The sequence below is a fragment of the Scyliorhinus canicula genome, chromosome 9, assembly GCF_902713615.1.
Source record: "Scyliorhinus canicula chromosome 9, sScyCan1.1, whole genome shotgun sequence".
Lineage (NCBI taxonomy): Eukaryota > Metazoa > Chordata > Chondrichthyes > Carcharhiniformes > Scyliorhinidae > Scyliorhinus > Scyliorhinus canicula.
In genome coordinates this window covers 69,152,397-69,175,149 of record NC_052154.1, presented here as the reverse complement: position 1 = coordinate 69,175,149, position 22,753 = coordinate 69,152,397, and the positions used below count along the sequence as shown (strand labels likewise).

Below are 22,753 nucleotides of genomic sequence, written 5' to 3'. Positions count from 1 at the left end.
CTCTCTCCTCTCTCTCTCTCTCTCTCTCTCTTCCCCCCCCCCCCCCCCCACCCCCTCTCTCTTTTTATTTTCAAATCTTGAAAAGCCACGATTGCATCTGTCTACCACCAGTGTATTTATTAACCAAATCATTGGCTGTGTTTAAAAAGTTTTTCATGTCTCCTTTGGTTCTTTTGCTAATCACATTGAATCTATAGTGGTTTTTATTCACTAAAACCAAAGGGAGCAGTTTCTCCCATTCTTTAAAAAAAAAAATTTTTGTTAAATTTAGAGTACCCAATTATTTTTTCCAATTAAGGGGCAATTTAGCGTTTTCAATCTGCTGATCCTGCACATCTTTGTGTTGTGGGGGAAAAACCCACGCAGACATGGGGAGAACGTGCAAACTCCACACGGACAGTGACCCAGGGCCGGGATTCAAATCCAGGTCCTCAGTGTCATAGGCAGCAATGCTAACCACTGTGCCACCGTGCTACAGTTTCTCCCATTCTATTCTGTTTCTTTTTTTTTAAAATAATTTTTATTGAAAGAGTTTTTCCATACAGACATTTACCCCTACTAATTTTTAAATTATTTACAACACAATCCCTCTAGGCAAATGTCCCTCCCTCGCCCGCCCTCTCGCGCGCACCAGTCCTCCCCCCCCCCCCCCCCCCCCCCCCCCCCCCCAGGCAACCTTAACAACCAAGGCAGCCTACAGTTTCAGACATGAGCAGCGAGCAGGCTTGCCCGCGTTACAGTCGTGCGTGTCCCCCCACGACCCTTGCTGCCCCCCCCTCCCCTCCCCCCCCTCCCTCCCCCCCCCCCTCCCCCCCCCCCCCCCCCCCCCCCCCCCCCGGGTTGCTGCTGCCACGACCCCGAACGTCTATCTCTGATCTAAAAAGTCAAGGAAAGGTTGCCACCGCCTGGCGAATCCCTGTACCGACCCTCTCAGGGCAAATTTGATCCTTTCTAGCTGAATATAGCTAGCCATATCGTTAATCCAAGTTTCAACGCTTGGAGGCCTCGCGTCCTTCCATTGAATTAATATCCTTCGTCGAGCCACTAGGGACGCAAAGGCCAGTATTCCGGCCTCCCTAGCCTCCTGTACCCCCGGTTCTACCCCGACCCCAAAGATCGCAAGCCCCCATCCTGGTTTGACCCTGGACCCCACCACCTTCGACACCGTCCTTGCCACCCCCTTCCAGAACCCTTCCAGCACCGGACATGCCCAGAACATATGCACATGGTTCGCTGGGCTTCCCAGACATCTGACACACCTGTCCTCACCCCCAAAGAACCGGCTCATCCTTGTCCCCGTCATGTGAGCTCTATGCAGCACCTTAAATTGAATGAGGCTCAGTCTCGCACACGAGGAGGAAGAGTTGACCTTCTCCAGTGCATCCGCCCACGTCCCGTCTTCTATCTGCTCTCCCAGCTCCCCTTCCCACTTGGCTTTCAACTCCTCCCCCGATGCTGCTTCCGCCTCCTGCATTATCTTGTAGATGTCTGATATCTTCCCCCCTCCGACCCAGACCCCCGAGAGCACCCTATCACTCGCCCCCTTACTGGGGAGCAGGGGAAACCCCTCCACCTGCCGCCTAGCAAATGCCTTCACTTGTAAATATCTGAACATGTTTCCCGGGGGGAGCTCAAACTTCTCCTCCAGCCCTCCCAGGCTCGCAAACCTCCCCTCTATAAACAGGTCCTTCAGCTGCCGTATGCCCACCCTGTACCAGCTCTGAAATCCCCCGTCGATGTTCCCCGGGATGAATCTATGGTTCCCTCTTATTGGCGCCGCCAACAGACCTCCCATTTCACCCCTATGTCGCCTCCACTGCCCCCATATCTTGAGGGTGGCCGCCACCACCGGGCTCGTGGTGTGCCTCGTGGGGGGGAGCGGCCATGGTGCCGTTACTAGGGCCCCCAGGCTTGTGTTGCCACAGGACGCCCTCTCCATTCGTTTCCAAGCTGCCCCCTCCCCTTCCATCATCCACTTGCGCACCATTGACACATTTGCCGCCCAGTAGTACCCCGAGAGATTGGGCAGTGCCAGCCCTCCACTGTCCCTACTCTGCTCCAAAAAGACCCTCCTCACCCTTGGGGTGCCATGCGCCCACACGTAGCTCATGATGCTACTCGTCACCTTTTTGAAGAAGGCCCTAGGGAGGAAGATGGGCAAGCACTGAAATAAAAACAAGAACCTTGGGAGGACCGTCATTTTGATTGACTGCACCCTCCCCGCCAGCGACAACGGTACCATGTCCCACCTCTTAAACTCCTCCTCCATCTGTTCCACCAGCCTGGAAAAGTTCAACTTGTGGAGGGTCCCCCAGTTCCTTGCCACCTGCACCCCTAAGTACCTAAAGCTCTTTCCTGCTCGCTTGAAGGGGAGTCTCCCAATACCCTCTCCCTGGTCCCCCGGGTGTATCACAAAAACCTCGCTTTTGCCCAAATTTAATTTGTACCCCGAAAAGTCCCCAAACTCTGCTAATAGTTCCATTATCTCCGGCATTCCCCCTTCTGGGTCTGCCACGTACAGCAGTAGATCATCCGCATACAGCGATACTCGATGTTCCTCCCCTCCCCTAGTCAGTCCTCTCCACCCCCCTGAACCCCTCAGTGCCATCGCCAACGGTTCAATCGCCAGTGCGAAAAGTAGGGGGGATAGGGGACATCCCTGCCTGGTCCCTCGGTGGAGCCCGAAATACTCCGACCTCCTCCCGTTTGTCACTACACTCGCCGTCGGGGCCGAGTAGAGCAACTTCACCCACTTAATAAACCCTTCCCCAAACCCAAACCGTTTCAACGTCTCCCACAGGTACTCCCACTCCACCCTATCGAATGCCTTCTCCGCGTCCAGCGCTACCACTATCTCAGCCTCCCCCTCCACTGCCGGCATCATAATTACATTCAGCAATCTCCGCACGTTTGTGTTGAGCTGCCGCCCCTTCACGAACCCCGTCTGGTCCTCATGGATTACCCCTGGCACACAATCCTCTATTCTAGCTGCCAGGATCTTTGCCAGCAACTTGGCATCCACGTTCAGAAGCGAGATAGGCCTGTAGGACCCGCACTGCACGGGGTCTTTATCCCGCTTCAATATCAGGGAGATCAGAGCCTGCGACATTGTCGGGGGCAGAACCCCCCCCTCTCGCGCCTCATTAAAGGCTCGTACCAGTACCGGTCCCACCAAGTCCACATTTTTCTTATAGAATTCCACCGGGAACCCATCTGGCCCCGGCGCCTTCCCCGCTTGCATCTGACCTATTCCCTTGACTAGCTCCTCTAGCCCTATTGGCGCCCCCAGCCCTTCTACCAGCCCCTCCTGGACCCTTGGGAACCTCAATTTGTTTAGGAAGTCCTCCATTCCCCCTCTCCTCGTCGGCGGCTCAGACCGATACAACTCCTTGTAAAAATCCCTGAAGACCCCGTTCACTTCTTGCCCCTTCTGCACTACCTTCCCGCCCCTCTCCTTCACTCCCCCAATCTCCCTAGCCGCATCTCGTTTGCGAAGCTGGTGTGCCAGCATCCTGCTCGCCTTTTCCCCATACTCATAGACCGCGCCCTGTGCCCTTCTCCACTGCGTCTCTGCCTTCCTGGTGGTCAGCAGGTCGAACTTGACCTGCAGGCTGCGCCGTTCTTCCAGCAGCCCCTCCTCTGGTGCCTCCGCATATCTCCTATCCACTTCCAATAGCTCCCCCACCAGCCTCTCCCTCTCCTGCCTCTCCTTTCTTTCTCTATGCGCCCTTATGGAGATCAGCTCTCCCCTGATCACTGCCTTCAGGGCCTCCCAGACCATCCCCACCTGCACCTCACCCGTGTCATTCAAGTCCAGATAGCTCTCAATGCTCTTCCGGACCCTTTTACACACCTCGTCGTCCGCTAACAGCCCCACATCCAGCCGCCACAGCGGGCGCTGGTCCCGCGCCTCCCCCATTTCCACATCCACCCAATGCGGTGCATGATCAGAGATCGCAATGGCCGAGTACTCAGCTTCCCGTACCCTCGGGATCAGCCCCCTGCTCAACACGAAGAAATCGATTCTGGAGTACACTCTATGGACGTGGGAGAAAAAGGAATACTCCCTCGCCCTCGGCCTACCAAACCTCCATGGGTCTACTCCTCCCATCTGCTCCATGTACCCCCTCAGCACTTCTGCCGCTGCCGGCCTCCTATTGGTCCTTGCGCTCGATCTGTCTAGCCCGGGGTCCAGCACTGTGTTAAAGTCCCCCCCCATGATCAAGCCCCCTGCCTCCAGTCCCGGAATGAGGCCCAATAGGCGCCTCATAAAACCCGCGTCATCCCAGTTCGGGGCATATACGTTGACCATCACCACTTTCTCCCCCTGCAGCTTACCCTTCACCATCACATACCTACCCTCCTTATCCGCCACCACCTCCTCCGCCACGAACGACACCCTCTTTCCCACCAGAATCGCCACCCCCCGGTTCTTTGCGTCCAATCCAGAGTGGAACACCTGTCCCACCCACCCCCTTCTCAGGCGAACCTGGTCCACTACCTTCAAATGGGTCTCCTGTAACATTGCTACATCAGCCTTCAGTCCCTTCAGGTGTGAGAATACCCTTGATCTCTTGACCGGCCCATTCAACCCCCTCACGTTCCAAGTGATCAGCCGGGTCGCGGGACGACCCGCCCCCTTCCCCTGCCGATTAGCCATGTCCTGTTCCCTGCTCGCCCCGGGTCGACCCTCCCCTTCTGACCCGCTCCCCATGGCGATGTCCCCCTCCCCCCACCTCTCCAGTCCTCCACTTCCCGTTTCTGGTCTTTTCAGCAGCAACCCGGTGTCCCTCCCTAACCCCCCTCCCCCCCCCCCAGGCTAGGACCCCTCCTAGCCGCGATGTACCCTCCATCGTACTCCCGTAAGTCAGCTGGTTCACGCTGACCCGGCTGCTCCTGCCCCACTCCGACTCCCCCCGGCTCGGGGGGGGGGCCTCACCCCCCCTTGCCACTCCTCCCTGGCCCCGCTCCAGCGCGGGAAAGGTCGCCATTGCTAGCCACGCCCCGCACTCCTCCCCTCCCCCCTCCTCTGCCCCGCGCGCGGGAAAACAGAGGAAAGCCCGCGCTTTCGCCCTGCCACACCCCACCCCGCCATCTTCAGTTCCACCCCCGTCCCCGTCCATGCCTGTAAAAGAACCCCCCCTAGGAGCCCATATCCCCGATCTGCTCTCCCCCCCGTCCCACCTCCCCAACTTAACATTATAAATAACAGATAAATAACAAATAACAATGTACTTAACAGTCGCCCTCTACCAAACAGCATAAATAACCATAAATAACCATGAATAACCACAATAACAATAACTAAGGGAAGTTGGCAAAGGGGGAAAAAACATCAGAAGAAAAACCACAGCAAGAGTTCAAAATCCAAACAAAGAATTCAGCTGAAAGTACCCGAGCGGCTACGGCCGCCAAGTATCCCCTGGGTCTAATTCGAGTCCAGTTTCTCTTCCTGTACAAAGGCCCACGCCTCCTCTGGGGACTCAAAATAGTGGTGTTGGTTCCTGTAGGTGACCCACAAGCGCGCTGGCTGCAGCATTCCGAACCTGATCCGTTTTGCATGTAGCACCGCCTTCGTCCGGTTGTACCGGGCCCGCCGCTTTGCCACCTCCGCACTCCAGTCCTGGTAGACCCTCACCGTCGAATTCTCCCACTTGCTGCTCCTTTCCCTCTTGGCCCACTCCAGCACTCTCTCACGGTCGCTGAGTCGCTGGAACCGCACCAGCACCGCCCTCGGGGGCTCATTTGCTCTTGGCCTCCTAGCCATGACCCTGTAGGCCTCTTCCAGCTCCAGGGGCGAAGGGACGGCCCCTGCCCCCATCAGGGAGCTCAGCATTTCTGCTACATATCCCGGGAGGTCTGACCCCTCCAGGCCTTCTGCCAGGCCCAAGATCCTCAGGTTCTTCCGCCTCATTCGGGTATCCAGCTCCTCAAAACGGCTCTGCCATTTCAGGTGGAGTGCCTCGTGCACCTCTACCTTTCCCACGAGGACCGTGGCCTCCTCCTCCCTCACAGTCATCTCCTGTTGCAGCTCCCGAATCGACGCCTCTTGGGTCGCCTGGGCTCCCATCAGCCTGGTGGTCGTCGCATTCATTGACTCCAAGAGCTCCATTTTCAGCTCCGTAAAGAAGCGCAGGAGAGCGGCCTGCTGCTCCTCCGCCCATTTCCTCCATTCCTCGGGTGCTCCACCGGCCGCCATTTTGGTCTTCTTCCCCCGCTTTTTTTTGGGAGCTGCTGTTGCTTTCTTTACCACCCCACTCCGGGTACCGACCATAAAGTTGGTCTGGTTCTCTTCAGGGAGCCTTCCCCCACCGGGATTTGTCCTTACAGCGCCGTTGGGGCCCTCCAATCGGCCCGAAAACACCTTTGTAGCAGGAGCAGCCAAACGTGCGACTTAGCTGGTCATAGCCGCAACCGGAAGCCATTCTATTCTGTTTCTAAACCCCTCATGGCTTTGAACATCTCCATCAAATCTTCTCTCCACTTTCTCTAAGAAGAAAGATCCCAACTCTCCAGCCTAGCCACAGAACTGAAATCCTTCATCTTGGAACCATTCAAATCTTATCTGCACCCTCCCTGAAGCTTCATACCATTCCTAAGTGTGGTGCCCAGAATTGGAAACAATTCTAGCTGAGGGCAAATCAGTTTCATAAAAGTTTACTGTATTTTCCTTGTGGGGAGCACTGTTGCTTCACAGCTCCAGGGTCCCAGGTTCGATTCCCGGCTTGGGTCACTGCCTTTGTGAAGTCTGCACGTTCTCCCTGTGTCTGCGTGGGTTTCCTCCGGGTGCTCCGGTTTTCTCCCACAAGTCCCGAAAGACTGTTAGGTAATTTGGGCATTCTGAATTCTTGTCTGTGTACTCGAACAGGCGCTGGAATGCGGTGACTCACAGTAACTTCATTGCAGTGTTAATGTAAGCCTACTTGTGACTTATTATTACTATTATTAAACTTTGAACAATCTCCAATAGGAGAGACAATTAACATGAATTTGACACCATTTTGTTCTGATTTTTAAAAATCTCTACAAGTTTACATTGCTTTTCTTTTTAAACTTGTTTCTGTCACTCTACCATTTCGCTAACCTGTCAGAAAGGTCCACAGTTCTTGGTGCTAACTTTTTTAACCTTTCTGACCTTCGCTGGTGAAGGAATAATAGTTTCCTTTCTCCAACTGGGTGAACTGATTTCCTTTATAGTCCAGATTATTGAAGTTTTTTTTTAAAGAGTACGATGTTTGCTCATCATTTTGATGCAGATTGCCTGACTGCAGCTATCTTGTGCTGATTTCCTTGTTACAGATTGTGCACAGGTGTTGGACAGTCTTAACAGGCAATACGTGTATACCGCATGTGGGATTTGTATCCTCCTACGTTCAAACTAGCCTCCCCTTGTATTAATTGTATTCAGCTGAGGTTGGTTGGCACTTGGACACTGCCCTAAGGAGCCCCTATAGTGATTGAGGCCACATCAAAGAATATTAAGGAAAATGAAAGCTCATGGTATAGGGCAGTGGTGGGAACTGGTGGGCACAGGCGGCCCATTGTGGTTCTGGCTGGCCAATGAGACAGTGTGTTGACTACTGCCACATTCCACTGGTTTCCATCCACCTAGTTTTTTTCCTACCGGTACAATTGAAGTGATTGATATGCACTGAAAGAAAGGGCAAGTGAAAGTGAGGTGCGTGCTGATTACACGCAACATTGACTGTGAAACCATGTGTTCCCTCTGCACCCAATCAAGTATAATTTTTTTTACCATTTGAGGTCGATAGTTCTATTACTATATGAATGATTAAGCATTTTCTGTAATTTGTTGTGGAAATAGTCAGCGTGTATGAAACATATTCAATCTTATTTGGGGCCATTGTAGTGAACATGCCTGATTTCAATTTGGAGGGCCACTCGTATGGCACGCTCATTAGCCTATGTTACCCATCACTGGTATAGGTGATAACAATGGCATGGATTGGCTAGCTAACAGGAAACAGTAGGCATAAACTAGTCATTTTCTGGTTAAGACATAATGAGTGTGTTTCAGGGATTAGTGTTAGGGTCTTGACTTTTTATCATTTTTATATAAATGACTTGGATGAAGGAAGTGAGGGTATGGTTGCTAAATATGCTGCTGGCACAAAGATATGGACAGGAAAGTTGTGAAGAGAATTTAAGGAGACTACAAAAAGATATAGATGGGTTAAGTGAGTGGGCAAAGATCTGCAAAATGGGATATTATGTGCAAAAGTGTGAATTTGTCCATTTGGCAGGAAGAATAAACAAGAAGCATATTGTCTAAATGATAGATTGCAGAGAGATTTGGGTATCCTAAGGCATGAATCACAAGGTTGGTATGCAGGCAGGGCGAGTAATTAGAAAAGGTAATAGAATGTTATTTTTTATTTCAAATTGGATTGAATACAAAAGTAGGGAGGTTATGCTATAATTATACAAGGCGTGGGGAGGTGATGGCATAGTGGTATTATCACTTGACTAGTAATCCAGTGACCCAGAATAATGATCTGGGGACCCAGGTTCGAATCCCACCACAGCAAATGATGGAATTTAAACTCCATAAAATATCTGGAATTAAAAGTCTAATGATGACCATGAAACCATTGTCGATGGTCGTAAAAACCCATCTGGTTTACTCATGTTCTTTAGGGAAGGAAATCTGCCTTACCTGGTCTGGCCTATATGTGACTCCAGACCCACATGTGGTTTCCTCTTAAATGGCCTAGCAAGCCACTCGGTTGTATTCAACCACTACGAAAACATAAAAAATGAATGAAACCGGGCGGACCAACCACCATCGAACCAGGCACCAGAAACGACAACGGCAAACCCATCCCTGTCGACCCTGCAAAATCCTCCTTGCTGACATCTGGGGGCTTGTGCTAAAGTTGGGAAAGCTGTCTCTCAGACTAGTTAAACAACAGCCTGACATAGTCATGCTCACAGAATCATACATTACAGATAATACCCCAGACACCACTATCACTATTCCTGGGTATGCCCTGTCTCACCGGCAGGACAGACCCAGCAGAAGTGGCAGCATAGTGGTATGAAGTTGGGAGAGAATTGCTCTAGGAGTCCTCAACATCTGGCCAGAAGTGGCAGCATTGAGCAGGTCATGCATCCTGCATGTACATTTGATGTCAAATCTTTGTTCGTGTCTTGCCACAAAATCACTGAGGAATACTTCCATTTTCTAGCTTCTAGCAAGCAAGGCAAGAGTACTGCTTGGTTGTTTTCTTAAAATAGGTTGGTTGTGTCTTACTGGACAAGATCTCACAACTGAATCTGCTGGAGAGAGCTGGTCATGAGGGTCCACAGCAGGACCGAGCAGTGCTAGTGTTAGCTCTGCACTGAGTTCAGGATCTCTGGTTAACAGCCTACAAAGAAGAAACTTAACTCTGGAACAAAGCAATATAAAAATCATTTCTTGAGACATGGTTTTGTCAAGTGTAACAATGCAAAAAGATGCAAAGCTCATGGTTATATGCAGGGAAATACTACCAAATGAGAGGAGAAGATTTAGATTTTGAAAGAGAAGTGGTGTGTGAATAATTCCTTTTTGAGGTTGAGACCCCAGGGTCACTTTTTAACTCACAGCTAACTGAAATGAAAGAACGAAGCTGCTGTCCCTTAAGTGTGATACCACATTGAAAGCGCACCAAAAGCCCATGAGGCTGTCAACATTGTGGAGTAGTATCTCTCAGGAGTATTCAGTGCTGAGTGAAACAAGCATTTTGTTTATATTGCCCTCCACGACCATATACATGTGTGGGGTTGGATTTTCTGTTCTCACAAAGAAGATAGCACAAAGTAACTGGCTGATGTCTGCACCTTTATATACACATTGCTCTCTCCTCCTGTGAACCTGATTGGAGTGAGATCATGAGGACCAAGCAAACTCCCCCTTTCACATTAAAGGTAAATAAATGAGTGGGTTGCAATGGTCGGTTGGGGGGGGGGTTGTATGTATGTGTGTGTGTGTGTAGAACCCTGCTCTAAAGCATCAGTGTACTTGAGTTTTGAAGGTTTAACTGAACAATAAATCCTTTGTTTAAACAAACTAAGATTCACAAGTTGATGAGGTTGTTTAGCTTTTGGCTCACGATTTAGGAGATTTCTATCTTGCGTATCCTGCCCATGATCTCTACCTCCTGGTCAAATCAGCAATCTGTAATACAGTCATATTTGAAGATGCTGTGTCTAATTACTCAGTTTTACAATTTAGAAGTTTTGTTTTCTGCACCTTTCAAGTGGCCTGTCTGCATAATAGAATATGAATAATAGGATATGAATAATAGGCTGGATTTTACCACTGCAACTATTCACGAAGGTGGCTCACCACTGCCTTCTCAAGAGCAATGAGGGGTTGGACAACAGTTATAGAACATAGAACATTACAGCGCAGTACAGGCCCTTCGGCCCACGATGTTGCGCCGTCCTGTGAAACCCTTCTAAAGTCCCTCTGCACTATTCCCTTATCGTCCATATGCCTATCCAATGACCATTTGAATGCGTTAGGTGTTGGCGAGTCCACTACTGTTGCAGGCAGGACATTCCACGCCCTTACTACTCTCTAAGTAAAGAACCTACCTCTGACATCTGTCCTATATCTATCTCCCCTAAATTTAAAGCTATGTCCCCTCGTGCTGGACATCACCATCTGAGGAAAAAGGCTCTCACTGTCCACCCTATCTAATCCTCTGATCATCTTGTATGCCTCAATTAAGTCACCTCTTAACCTTCTTCTCTCTAACGAAAACAGCCTCAAGTCCTTCAGCATTTCCTCATATGATCTTCCCTCCATACCTGGCAACATTCTTGTAAATTTCCTCTGTACCCTTTCCAATGCTTCCACATCCTTCCTATAATGTGGCGACCAGCACTGCACACAATACTCCAAATGCGGCCTCACCAGAGTTTTGTACAACTGCAACATGACCTCATGGCTCCGAAACTCAATTCCTCTACCAATAAAAGCTAACACACCGTACGCCTTCTTAACAACCCTCTCAACCTGGGTGGCAACTTTCAGGGATCTATGGACATGGACACCAAGATCTCTCTGCTCGTCCACGCTACCAAGAATCTTACCATTAGCCCAGTACTCTGCCTTTCTGTTATTCCTTCAAAAATGAATCACCTCACACTTATTCTGCATTAAACTCCATTTGCCACCTGTCAGCCCAGCTCTGCAGCTTATCTATGTCCCTCTGTAACTTGTAACATTCTCTGCACTGTCCACAACTCCACCGACTTTAGTGTCATCTGCAAATTTACTCACCCATCCTTCTACGCCCGCCTCCAGGTCATTTATAAAAATGACAAACAGCAACGGCCCCAAAACAGATCCTTGTGGCACACCACTAGTAACTGGACACCAGTCAGAGCATTTCCCATCAACCACCACTCTGTCTTCTATCAGCTAACCAATTTCTGATCCAAACTGCTAAATCACCCTGAATCCCATGCCTCTGTTTTTTCTGCAATAGCCAACCGTGGGGAACCTTATCAAACGCTTTACTGAAATCCATATACACCACATCAACTGCTTTACCCTCATCCACCTGTTTGGTCACCTTCTCGAAGAACTCAATGAGGTTTGTGAGGCACGACCTACCCTTCACAAAACCATGTTGACTATCTCTAATCAAAGTATTCCTTTCCAGATGATTATACATCCTATCTCTTATAAACCTTTCCACGACTTTTCCCACAACAGAAGTAAAGCTCACTGGCCTACAGTTACCGGGGTTATCTCTACTCCCCTTGTACAAGGGGCAACATTTGCTATCCTCCAGTCCTCTGGCACTATTCCTGTAGACAAAGATGACTTAAAGATCAAAGCCAAAGGCTCAGCAATCTACTCCCTAGCTTCCCAGAGAATCCTAGGATAAATCCTATCCGGCCCAGGGGACTTATCTATTTTCACACTTTCCAGAAACGCTAACACCTCCTCCTTATGAACCTCAAGCCCTTATAGTCTAGTAGCCTGTATCTCAGTATTCTCCTCGACAACTTTGTCTTTTTCCTGTGTGAATACTGACGAAAAATACTCATTTAGCACCTCTTCTATCTCCTCGGACTCTACGCACAACTTCCCACTACTGTCCTTGACTGGCCCTTAGTCATTCTTTTATTCCTGGCATACCTATAGAAAGCTTTAGGGTTATCCTTGTCACCAATGCTCCCTTCCCATGCATAAATAGAAAAATATGAAATTAGTTTTAGGCCTGGTAGCTTGAGAAATAATTATTACCAAGTATGCAGTTTAAAAACCCAGTTACATTTCATATATCAAGATGTCGCTTTTTTCGAGGGTATTTATAGTGAAAATAGTGTCAAAACATTGATTTGCACCTTGAAGGACTTCAGGGCACATAGGAGTGAGAAATAATTGACAGCAACTTCTGCTTTTCTGCATTTAACTGCACATACGCAGTTACCAGAAATTGCTGTCAATTTAACAGAATGTTGACCATTTTGCTGTAATTTGAACTGCAGATCCAAGCTGACGTATTTTGGACCGTATATGGAGATTACTATTTCAGACTGAAGTGTCTTTTTATTCGCCCAAGTGTTTATTTGTATTGGGTTTTCTTGATATTTAGATCATTCCTGAACTCAAGAATCAGGCACATTGCTAGGAAAGCTAGTAACTTAATCAGATACTTTGGAATGCTAAAGGTCATCTCAATTAGTTCAACCATCAATGTACCTTTGAATGCTAGGCTTGCTTTGATTTAGTTGGAGATGGAGTGATTAATTCAATAGTAAAATATGGTTGTGCTTTCTTTGTTTCAATTTCAGTTTTTCATAATTTGTGGTTCTTTAGCTTGAAGTCTTAGCCCTAAATTCGAAATCATATCATGGAATCAAAGTTACAACAGAAGTTATTTGAATCATTAACACTGCACTAACTCCTCAAAGGCAAGTATCTGCTCTTGACCTTTTTATATGCTTCCTTTTCAAATACCTCTTTCCTTATGAAATGGCATTGTGAAAGTTGAGTTAATAACCACATGCACACAGACATATATATATATATAATTCTCCAACTAAGGGGCATTAGGAAAAGGTTCTGAAATGTTTCAAAGTCTATTCAAGATTCTGAACATTTCCCCTATGACTGACTCGATTCTAGGGTTAAGGCGCCTAATCGAGTAAACAGCTCGAGCATCTCAATTAATTTTTGCATATTGTATGTCTTCAATTTGGTGGTTGAAGTGGATTATCGAGCAGCTTAGTGACTTAAGTCTTATGTTACTGAACACTACAGATCAGGAAGCTCCCAAGTTCAATTTCCCATCTGTATGGAGATAACTGATTTAAGTTCCAGCAGTGATGAAGATATTACTTTGGTTGTCAGGCCATGGAGGGGAAAATATCAGGCAGGGTTCTTGTTCCTCCTTGGCCTGTGTATGTGTATCGGTTGGTTGACCTTGGTATGGAGAGCTTGCCTTGACCTGGATTATTGATTAACCTGGTGGTGATGTCTAAGTTGACCTAAGGAGTTTGAGTCATTTCAGCTAGGTAAATGATGACCACCACCCACATGGAACTATGCCCCAGCAATCATAACTTCCTGCGAACAAATCAAATTGGTCTACTGAAGTTAATTAACTATTTGTTTAGTGACTAACTATTTTAACCTGTTATTTTGAATAAAGAATTTAAAGTAAGAATGGCATAACATGAACAGCTTGCATAAAGGAGGAGCTGAACTACTGTGTGACACAGCTGAATCCATGGCATTAATTTAATCCAAACACGTGCTTCCTTTTATTTTCAACATGTATGTACCATAGCTTTATAACAGCTTTTAAAGCCCATGCTCAGGCTACCATGTTGTGAATGGAGTACCTGCAATTTAATCTTTGTGTCAAATATCATTGATGTTTATTTCTTTACACTCCACATTTGTGAATAAAGAATTTTGCAAAATATCAAGCCGTTTATTCTGTAATTCATGTCACATTTCTGTATAATTTGTAATTAAATATCTTTCACCTATGTGTTTGTTTTCTGTGTGTGATAGAGGAGGCAGCATTAATTTTTACCTCAGAAGGTGGGAAGAGATTTAAAAGATCTGATGGTAGCAGTTTGCTCTTCCCAACCATTCTATATTGAGAAGCTGCCATGCAAACATTTTACTTGCTCGGATTATTGGTCCATAGGATTGGCAACAAAAATGAAAAATATAAATTTATTAAAATAGGAACTAAGTGTCATAAGATTTCTATTTAAAGTACGAGTTTTAAATTTGTGCATCGAACATTCAAAATGCTTCTCCCACTAACTAACTAAATTTAGAAAGTGCAGTTGGCCAATTGCTCTTTCTGATCTTTTGGTGCTTCAGTATGGATTGCCTGCTTGAACAGTGGATGTAAACATTCCAAAAGTGAGCCAGGCAAGTTCCTGCTGGAGGTTGATAAGTGCGAGAAGTTGTTAGATTCTTAGGTGGTGTGCTTCGTGGTTATCTCCTGGACCCTTGTCTTTTTGAGTTGCCTTGGTCACAAGAATATCCCAGTGTTATTTTGTCCCCCAGAATCTGTGTTTTTGTTCCCCTCAGGAGATTACATGTTCTTGGTGGGTGGAGTGAGGAACATTGATTTGTCGACCAGTTGAAGTGTATCCGAAACAGGCGTGTGAAGGACCAGCTAGTCTTTTTTGAATGAAAAATGAAAATCGCTTATTGTCATGAGTAGGCTTCAATGAAGTTACTGTGAAAAGCCCCTAGTCGCCACATTCCGGCGCCTGTCCGGGGAGGCTGGTACGGGAATGTTGCTAAGTATGAGGATTCGGGCATATTTTATACTAATAACAGACAATTCAATGGGGTTGTGGCTTCAGACCGGTTTTTATTTTGTGGTTTGTTGGTTTCTACAAATTATTGATGTTGATTTGGAGACTTAACCACATTACTTATGGTGGTATAAAGAAATATTTAGTAGTAAACTGAATCAATCTACCCCACAACTACCATGATTTCTTTCTAGGTATTTTGGGCATTAAATTTGAGCTTCTGTATGTATGCAGGACTGCCTGTCGGGGAGCAAATTAAAACGTTCGAGGTTATTCATATTGCTACAGTCCTGTAACAGCACGTGAACCAACATTGAAACAAATGGCTTTGTCTGTCTGACATAAGCAAACTTTAGTTGCTTCTACAGGAATCTTCTGCACCTTGCAAAGCCAGAGTAAATCTGGTACCAGATTTGGTATGGGGGAAAACAAATTTATAATTTAGATGGGCGCTTGTTTTTTGCCATTACTGTAGATCTGAAACTTACACTTGCATTAGAGAGGAACAGTGGTGGAATTTATTTTTTGTAAAACGGGTCACCTTGCAGAGAGCCAGTGGAGCATATATTTCCGTGCCAATTTTATTGTACAATTGAGTAACATGTTTTCATGGAATGGATGCTATTTTTCACACATCGGAGACTTGATCATCTTATAAAAATATTAATGCTTTCAAAAGAGGTGTTCATTTGAAAAGTAAAAACCCATATGTCCCTAGGGAGCTTTCGGTTGTAGTTTATTTTCACGAGTTACTGTCGTTGAAAAGTCAACAAATATGGTATTTGATTCAATGTATTGTTCACTTATCTATCTTTGAAAAGCCTTTCGAAAAGTGATATTTTGATGTTATTCGGTTACACGATTCAGCTATATTTTTCAAATCGCCCAACAGCCCAAACAAAATCTCATTTTAGTATGGAATGATAATTTTTTGAAGATTTTCATGTATATTCTAAAACTTCACTAAATTTGAACTGGATCTAATGTACATTTTTCTTCCTTGATGACAGATGAAGGTTGGCTGGAAGTAGTACAGTCTCTGATCAGAGTTATTCCTCTCGAAGATCCTTTAGGGCCTGCTGTTATTACTTTGCTGCTCGATGAGTGTCCATTGCCAACCAAAGTAAGTGATGCATTATTTTCCACATCGATGCTATTGTTTGTCTTTTTTAATAAGGCATTTTAATATCATACACACTGTTCCATTCAAAAGAAATACAATTTCCTATCTAGCTGCAGGTGGAATTATCAGGAATGTTTAAGAATTGCAAGATTATTGAACATGAATAGCCTATGTGGCTTCTCGGGCCATTTGTAACGATTTTGACTGATCATCTTGTTCTACCGCTTCCTTGCCCACTTGGTATAATCCTTTAATTTTGTGACAGATCAATTTTTGGTCTATTTCAACATGGCATATATTCAATGATTATCATATTCACAACTTTCCAATATTTCTAAACTTTGACAACCCTCTCAGTAACGAAAATTCTTCTCATCATAGTATTAAATGATTGACCCTTCCTCCCCACCATACCCCACTAAACCAGAGGCTCTGCCTTGGAGTTCTGGATTCCTTAGTTGGGAGAGGCAAGTGCTGTTGAATCCCTTCAGAGTCTTGGATGTTTCAGTAAAATTGCCCATCTTTTTTTTCCCAAGCTCTCGAGATTAAAGGTCCAATTTGCTCAGCCTTTGTCATAGGATAACCCTCTCATCCGCAGGACTTGGTACTGGGGCCCTTGGTATTTGTGGTGTACATTAATTTGCTTGAGTGGTAAATTGTGAGGAGGATTGCCATAGACTGCAGGAGGACATTAATGAACTGGTCAGGTGGGTAGAGCAGTGGCAACTGGAATTCATCCTGGAAAAGTGGGAGATAATGCAGTTGGGAGGGTTAACAATGCAAAGGATTACATTATGAATGGTGGAACCCTGGAAAGTACGAAGATCAGAATGACCTTGAAGTGCATATCCACAGATTCCTAAAGGTGGCAGGGCAGGTATATAGGGTGGTTAGAAAGGCATATGGGGTGATTACCTTTATTAGTAGATGCCAGAGTACAAGAGCAGGGAAGGGAATGATCTAAAACTCTTGTTAGGCCACAACTGCAGTATTGTGTGCAGCTCTGGGCACCACATTATAGGAAGGAAGCGATTGTACTGGAAACGGTGCAAAAGAGATTCACTTGGATGTTGCCTGGGTTGGAAGGTCTGAACTAATGAGGGAAGATTGGATAGGTTGTGAATGTTTTCCTTGGAGCAGTGAAGGTTGAGAGGTGACCTGATAAGTGATGTATAAGATTGAGGGTACAGATAGGGTGGATATGAAGGTACTTTGTCCATTTGTAGAGTGGTCAATAATGGATGGGGGGGGGCTTAGATTTGAAGTTCGAGGGAGTAGGCCAAGAAGGGAGTTGAGGAGAAACCTCTTCATAGAGGGTGGTGGGAGTCTAGAACTTGCAGCCTGAAAGGATGGCTGAATCAGAAACTCTAGTAATATTTAAGAAGTATTTAGATATCACTTGCGTTGTTGTAACCTCCAATGCTGTGTTGTAACCTCCAATGCTGTGGGTCAAGTGCTGGAAAATGAGATTAGTGTAGTCAAATTTTTGTTGACCAGCGTGGACACAATGGACCGATTGGCCTCCTGTGCTCTAAATGTGTGAATCTATGAATTTCATGGGTCAATCTAGTGAACCTTGCAGTGATGTCCTTCTAATATGGAGACCAGAACTGCACATTATGCTCTGTGTTTTGACCAAAGCCCTATGTGTGCTTTGTATTTTGTAAATTAATAATTTAAATCCATATTGAATCCTGTGCTAAATATCCAGTTCTTGTTCATGTTAATATTTTGGAAACAATGTTGGGTTCTGCAGAGATTGAAATTTAACTGTAGAAAGTTAGGTAAATGCAACTAAAGCAACTTGATGTCTGTTGCACTTAAAGGTTACCACCATGTCGTTATAAAAGGTCAACAACTAGCAATGCAAGATCATAAACCAGCAGGTGGACTTGCTTCGCAGGTGAAATGAGAGATGTGCCAATACTGCTTGCAAAGAAGTGCAGTCCAGAGAGATGGTTGTTTTTGGGAAATAGAGCTAAATTAGTTTGAAAGCATTAAGTGAGCCATGAAAGGCTGTGTAATTATGGAGATGGGTGGAGTTTGCAAATCAGAGACTCTTGGTAGCACATTGGTTAGCACTATTGCTTCACAGCTCCAGGGAACCGGGTTCGATTTCCGGCTTGGGTCGCTGTCTGTGGGGAGTCTGTACATTCTCCCCGTGTCTGCGTGCATTTCCTTGGGGTGCTCCGGGTTCCCCCCACAAGTTCCGAAAGATGTGCTTGTTAGGATATTTGGACATTCTGAATTCTCCCTCGGTGTACCCGAGCAGGTGCTAGAGTGTGGTGACTAGGGGATTTTTACAGTAACTTAATTGCGGTGTTGATGTAAGCCTACTTATGACACTAATAAAAATTATTATTATTGTGTTTACTTGCTAAGTGAGTCTTTTGCAGCAGGGGAAGTGGGTACCGAAGGGATGCCTTTGTTTGCAGGATCTTGCCACCAAGGTTTCTTGAGTCCTTTTCAGTGTAGCTGACTGTTGCAGTTTTGACCTCTTAGGTTTGCAGCTCGCAGAGAAGCACTGGGAGCTGTTACCAGGATCCAAGAGGTTAGGGCTCGTAGAAGTCCTGGGGAGCTGAGAAAATAGCAGAACCTCATTGGTTCTGTGCCAGGCATTTATGGCTCCAAGCCCTGGGACCCATTTATAGTTCACTGCAGCTGGGTGACTGGAGATATCCTGGGCAGTGCCAGCTCAGTGAAGCCTGCAGTCTGCAAAAGTGTGTGCTGGTAATTCAAGGTGGAATTGCAGCGTTGTACATTCCGTGGGATATAGTGTCAGGAGGAGAGATTGATCCACAGGGAGGGTAACAGCTGTGATGGCAGTCAGAGTATGAGCGTTTTTGGAGGGAATTCAGCAGCTGGAGCTTCAAAGTTGAAATTCCTCCTGAGGGAAACTGTTTTAATGAGATTGAGAGACTTGCATTCATTCTCTTAAGTACCTGAGATTTCAAACTTTGTTTACTTAAAACAAAAAGTTACTGGCCCCTAACTGGATCGTAATAATCCAAATGTTTTCCAGCTTTTACATGAAGTGTAATATTGAATTAAATGTAAAGCTTCTAAAATGTGTCAAAACATAGGAGTGAAGTTCCAAAAACCACCCCACCCAACACAATGCATGTAAAACATTAATAGATTGTTAATTTCATGCTCCCAGCCCCTAGGGTGACCACTGAGGGAGTTCAAGAGCATCAGACTGCTCCGTGTTCTCCTAATTATAAACAAGGAGTTGGAAATGGGCTGGTCATGTGACCAATGCAAGCCCAGGTAATTCAAATTTTAAAAATATATATACATCAGGCATATTTTGCAAGATTGGTTTGTGTGTGTGCACCGCACACTCCTAGTTTCATGTGCTTCAGAAAATGCAGTCAGATGTTACACACCGTACATGAGAGTCTTTGTTAGTATGGTCATACTATTTAAATATTCCATTAGTTCCCATCAGCTACCTTGAGAGCTTGAATGCAGTTAACTTCATAAAATCAATGTTGCCTCATGGGCCAAGCCTATCGGCAACTTTGGGGAAAGGATGAGCACATGAACCTGCTGGTGCTTCACTGCAGCAAAGTGTTCTGTCAACCACAGGAAGAACCTTGTTCAGGGAAGCCACTGTATGCATGTTTAGTAACCCAAAAATAAAAACTTCAGAAAGTGTCTGTCATTCCAGGCAAATCAACTGAAAACAATTCAAATGGCTATCCTATCAGTCCTCAGCAATGTTGGGATGAGCTAACTTGCACTTGCAGCCAGCCTACATGGACTTGACAGGCCAAATGGACGTTTCCTGTGCTGTAACCTGTCTGGATAATAGATTTTTAAGTGCAGTAGGAGGCCATTCGGCCCATCGAGTCTGCACCGACCCATGGAAAGAGCACCCTACCTAAGCCTACGCCTCCACCCTGTCCCCATAATCCGGTAACCCCACTTAACCTTTTTAGACACTTGAGGGCAATTTAGCATGGCCAATCCACCTAACCTGCACATCTTTAGACTGTGGGAGGAAACCCACGCCGACATGGGGAGATCATGCAGAGTCCACACAGTGACCCAAGCTCGGAATCGAACATGGCACCCTGGAACTGTGAAGGAACTGTACTAACCACTGATTGGTTCCAGGCAGTATGTAAATGAAAATTAAACTAAGCACTTGGCATATAATGGTCCAATAGCCTGAGGCATAATATGTAAGTTATGTCCATCGTTTAATTTAGTGAAACACTACGTAAAATTGGTAACTCTAATTGCAATTGAAACTTTTCAGATTAAATAGTTATGAAAGATTTGTATTTTACTATCAGCCAAATTGATTTTCCATGGTCTGAGTAGGACATCTGCCTGTATAGTTAAATTAGCTTTCCCACCATACACCATTCCTATTCTAATTTTTAAAATGTGGTATTAAGTAGCTAGTTATTTTGATGCTTTCATTTAACCTGTACTCTTAGTTGTGAGTAAGTGGGTGTTATGGCTGGGACTCTTGCCACCTGACACCTGCCTTGTGCTCCAGATTAAACCAGTTTCCATGAACAGGCAATGTCTTAGGAACAGCAGTCTCTCTTTTACTGTCCAGTTAGATAGCTCTGAATTTAAGCTTATTAGTTAAACATATTTTGGGATAACCCACCCGGCTTTCATCTTAATAAGTATGACAATATCACAGGTTGACTATTACCTACAGATTAAATATTTTAAAAATAAATTTAGAGTACCCAAATACGGGGAGAATGTGCACATGAACAGTGACCCGGGGCTGGAATTGAACCTGTGTTCTCAGCGCTGTGAAACAGCAGTGCTGACCACTGTGCCACCGTGCTGCCCACCTACAGGTTAAATATATAAAATGAAAACAGGACACCAGCAGGAAAGTGGACACCAGTAATCAATACCATCAGGTCTGATTTTAGAATAGATGGTGACTATAATCCTTGCAATTTATAGTTCATATTTTGGAGAGAACTAGCCCTGTTTTTGAATCTGACTTGCACTGAAGGGAATTGAGAGAACTGGTGATAAAACCAAGATTAGTGAAGTTCCCATGAAATTTAATGCGGTGTTTTTAAAAAATAAATTTAGAGTACCCAATTAATTTTTTCCAATTAAGGGGCAATTTAGCATGGCCAATCCACCTACCCTGCACATCTTTGGGTCGTGGGGACGAAACCCATGCAGACACTCGGAGAATGTGCAAACCCCACACGGACAGTGAGCCAGGATCGAACCTGGGACCTCGGCGCCGTGAGGCAGCAGTGCTGCTCACTGCGCCACCATGCTGCACTTAATGTTGTGTTTTGTTTTGATATGGCAAATTGCTTTTGATCAACACATGATTGAGTAATAAATGTGAGAACACACTAACTAGTTTTGTAATTTTTTTTAAAGGATGCATTACAGAAACTGTCAGCCATGTTAAATTTAAGTGCATCTCTAGCAAAGCAAGATGCTTGCAATCCAGCTAAGCACCGCAACACTACTGCAGTACTGGGATGCCTGGCTGAAAAGCTAGCAGGTATGGCAACCAATTGTTTACTCCCTGATTTCTTGGGTTTTCTTGGCTGAGCACAATTATTATATGTACTTGAATTGATCTTTGGCTAAACATAAGCCTAGTTATTACATTTTAAAGGTATGAATTGGTGGTGTACAAAACCATGTCAGGTTAGGACAGCAGATCTAATGCTGTGATCACCTGCTATCACCACTGCTTCACATAATGCACTTGTATTTCAAGTCTTCCAATCATGTGTAAAGCAGGATTTTGATGCATTTGTACATTATGTACTCAATACTTGCAGGCTGCATTAATTATGTTCACGGTTTCTAGAGGAAGAAGTGGCTGAGTGATGAGACTGGGAATTTTATTTTGCGGGGAAGGTTGTGCCTTGCATGATATATCTTACTAAATTGTCTAACTGTATCCCTTGTTGTAGCTTTCCAAAAATAATAGCTGATTTGAATTATATTTTGGCATCCCTCAACAGCCTCAATTAAAATTGCAAGTTACTTTTGTGGGAAAGAGAAAGATGGAATTTTGATAATCAAAACGGTTTTCAAAAGCAGCAAATTTGTCACAACCATTTTCCAAAAGATTTGGGTGGTAGAGAATAATTCTGTTGGCGACCATCCAGAATAGCGTTTATCACCGTCATTTTTTGTACTCGGCAAGTCTTCAATATTTTTGGGGGGAAAAACTGTTAAACTGCTACCAATGGACAAAAAGTGTGCCTGTTAGCCATTTGGATCAAAAGATCCCAAAATCAATTGCTGCAGGTTTTTTCCTCATCATTAGAATTCTAGAAAGCTAACATTTCTTTTATTTTTTAATTTTTTAATTAAATAATTTTATTATACCCAATTAATTTTTCCAATTAAGGGGCAATTTAGTGTGGCCAATCCACCTAGCCTGCACATCTTTGGGTTGTGGGGGCGAAACCCACACAGACACAGGGAGAATGTGCAAACTCCAAACGGACAGTGACCTAGAGCTGGGATCGAACCTGGGACCTCGGCGCTGTGAGGCATCAGGGCCAACCCGCTGCGCCACCGTGCTGCCCTAGAAAGCCAACATTGACCTTAGTCTAAGAAGAGGCAAAATCATCCAAGGATCCTGTTCTTCATCCTACACGGGTCTTGCATATTGCTTATTTTTTTCAATAGATAACTATCTTGGACATATCTCTCTGAAAGAATAGCCTGTTAGTAGTTCTCTGAAATAGCCCAGGAATCCACTTGTAGCTATACACAAGAATAACGAGAAAACATTGTTGGATACCCTTCACCACTACATGCGTTAAACATTTGTCACTAAATCAG

General features: G+C 45.4%; 1 protein-coding gene across 1 annotated transcript in view; it reads left to right on the top strand.

The window, feature by feature from the left end:
* The window catches only part of rspry1 (ring finger and SPRY domain containing 1), a 99,220-nt gene that overhangs the window by 30,727 nt on the left and 45,740 nt on the right, over nucleotides 1-22,753 (top strand). The window contains exons 3-4 of the mRNA XM_038806861.1: nucleotides 15,825-15,937; nucleotides 21,323-21,449. Coding sequence (XP_038662789.1) covers nucleotides 15,825-15,937; nucleotides 21,323-21,449 — 240 coding nt within the window. The remainder of the gene's footprint in view (nucleotides 1-15,824; nucleotides 15,938-21,322; nucleotides 21,450-22,753) is intronic.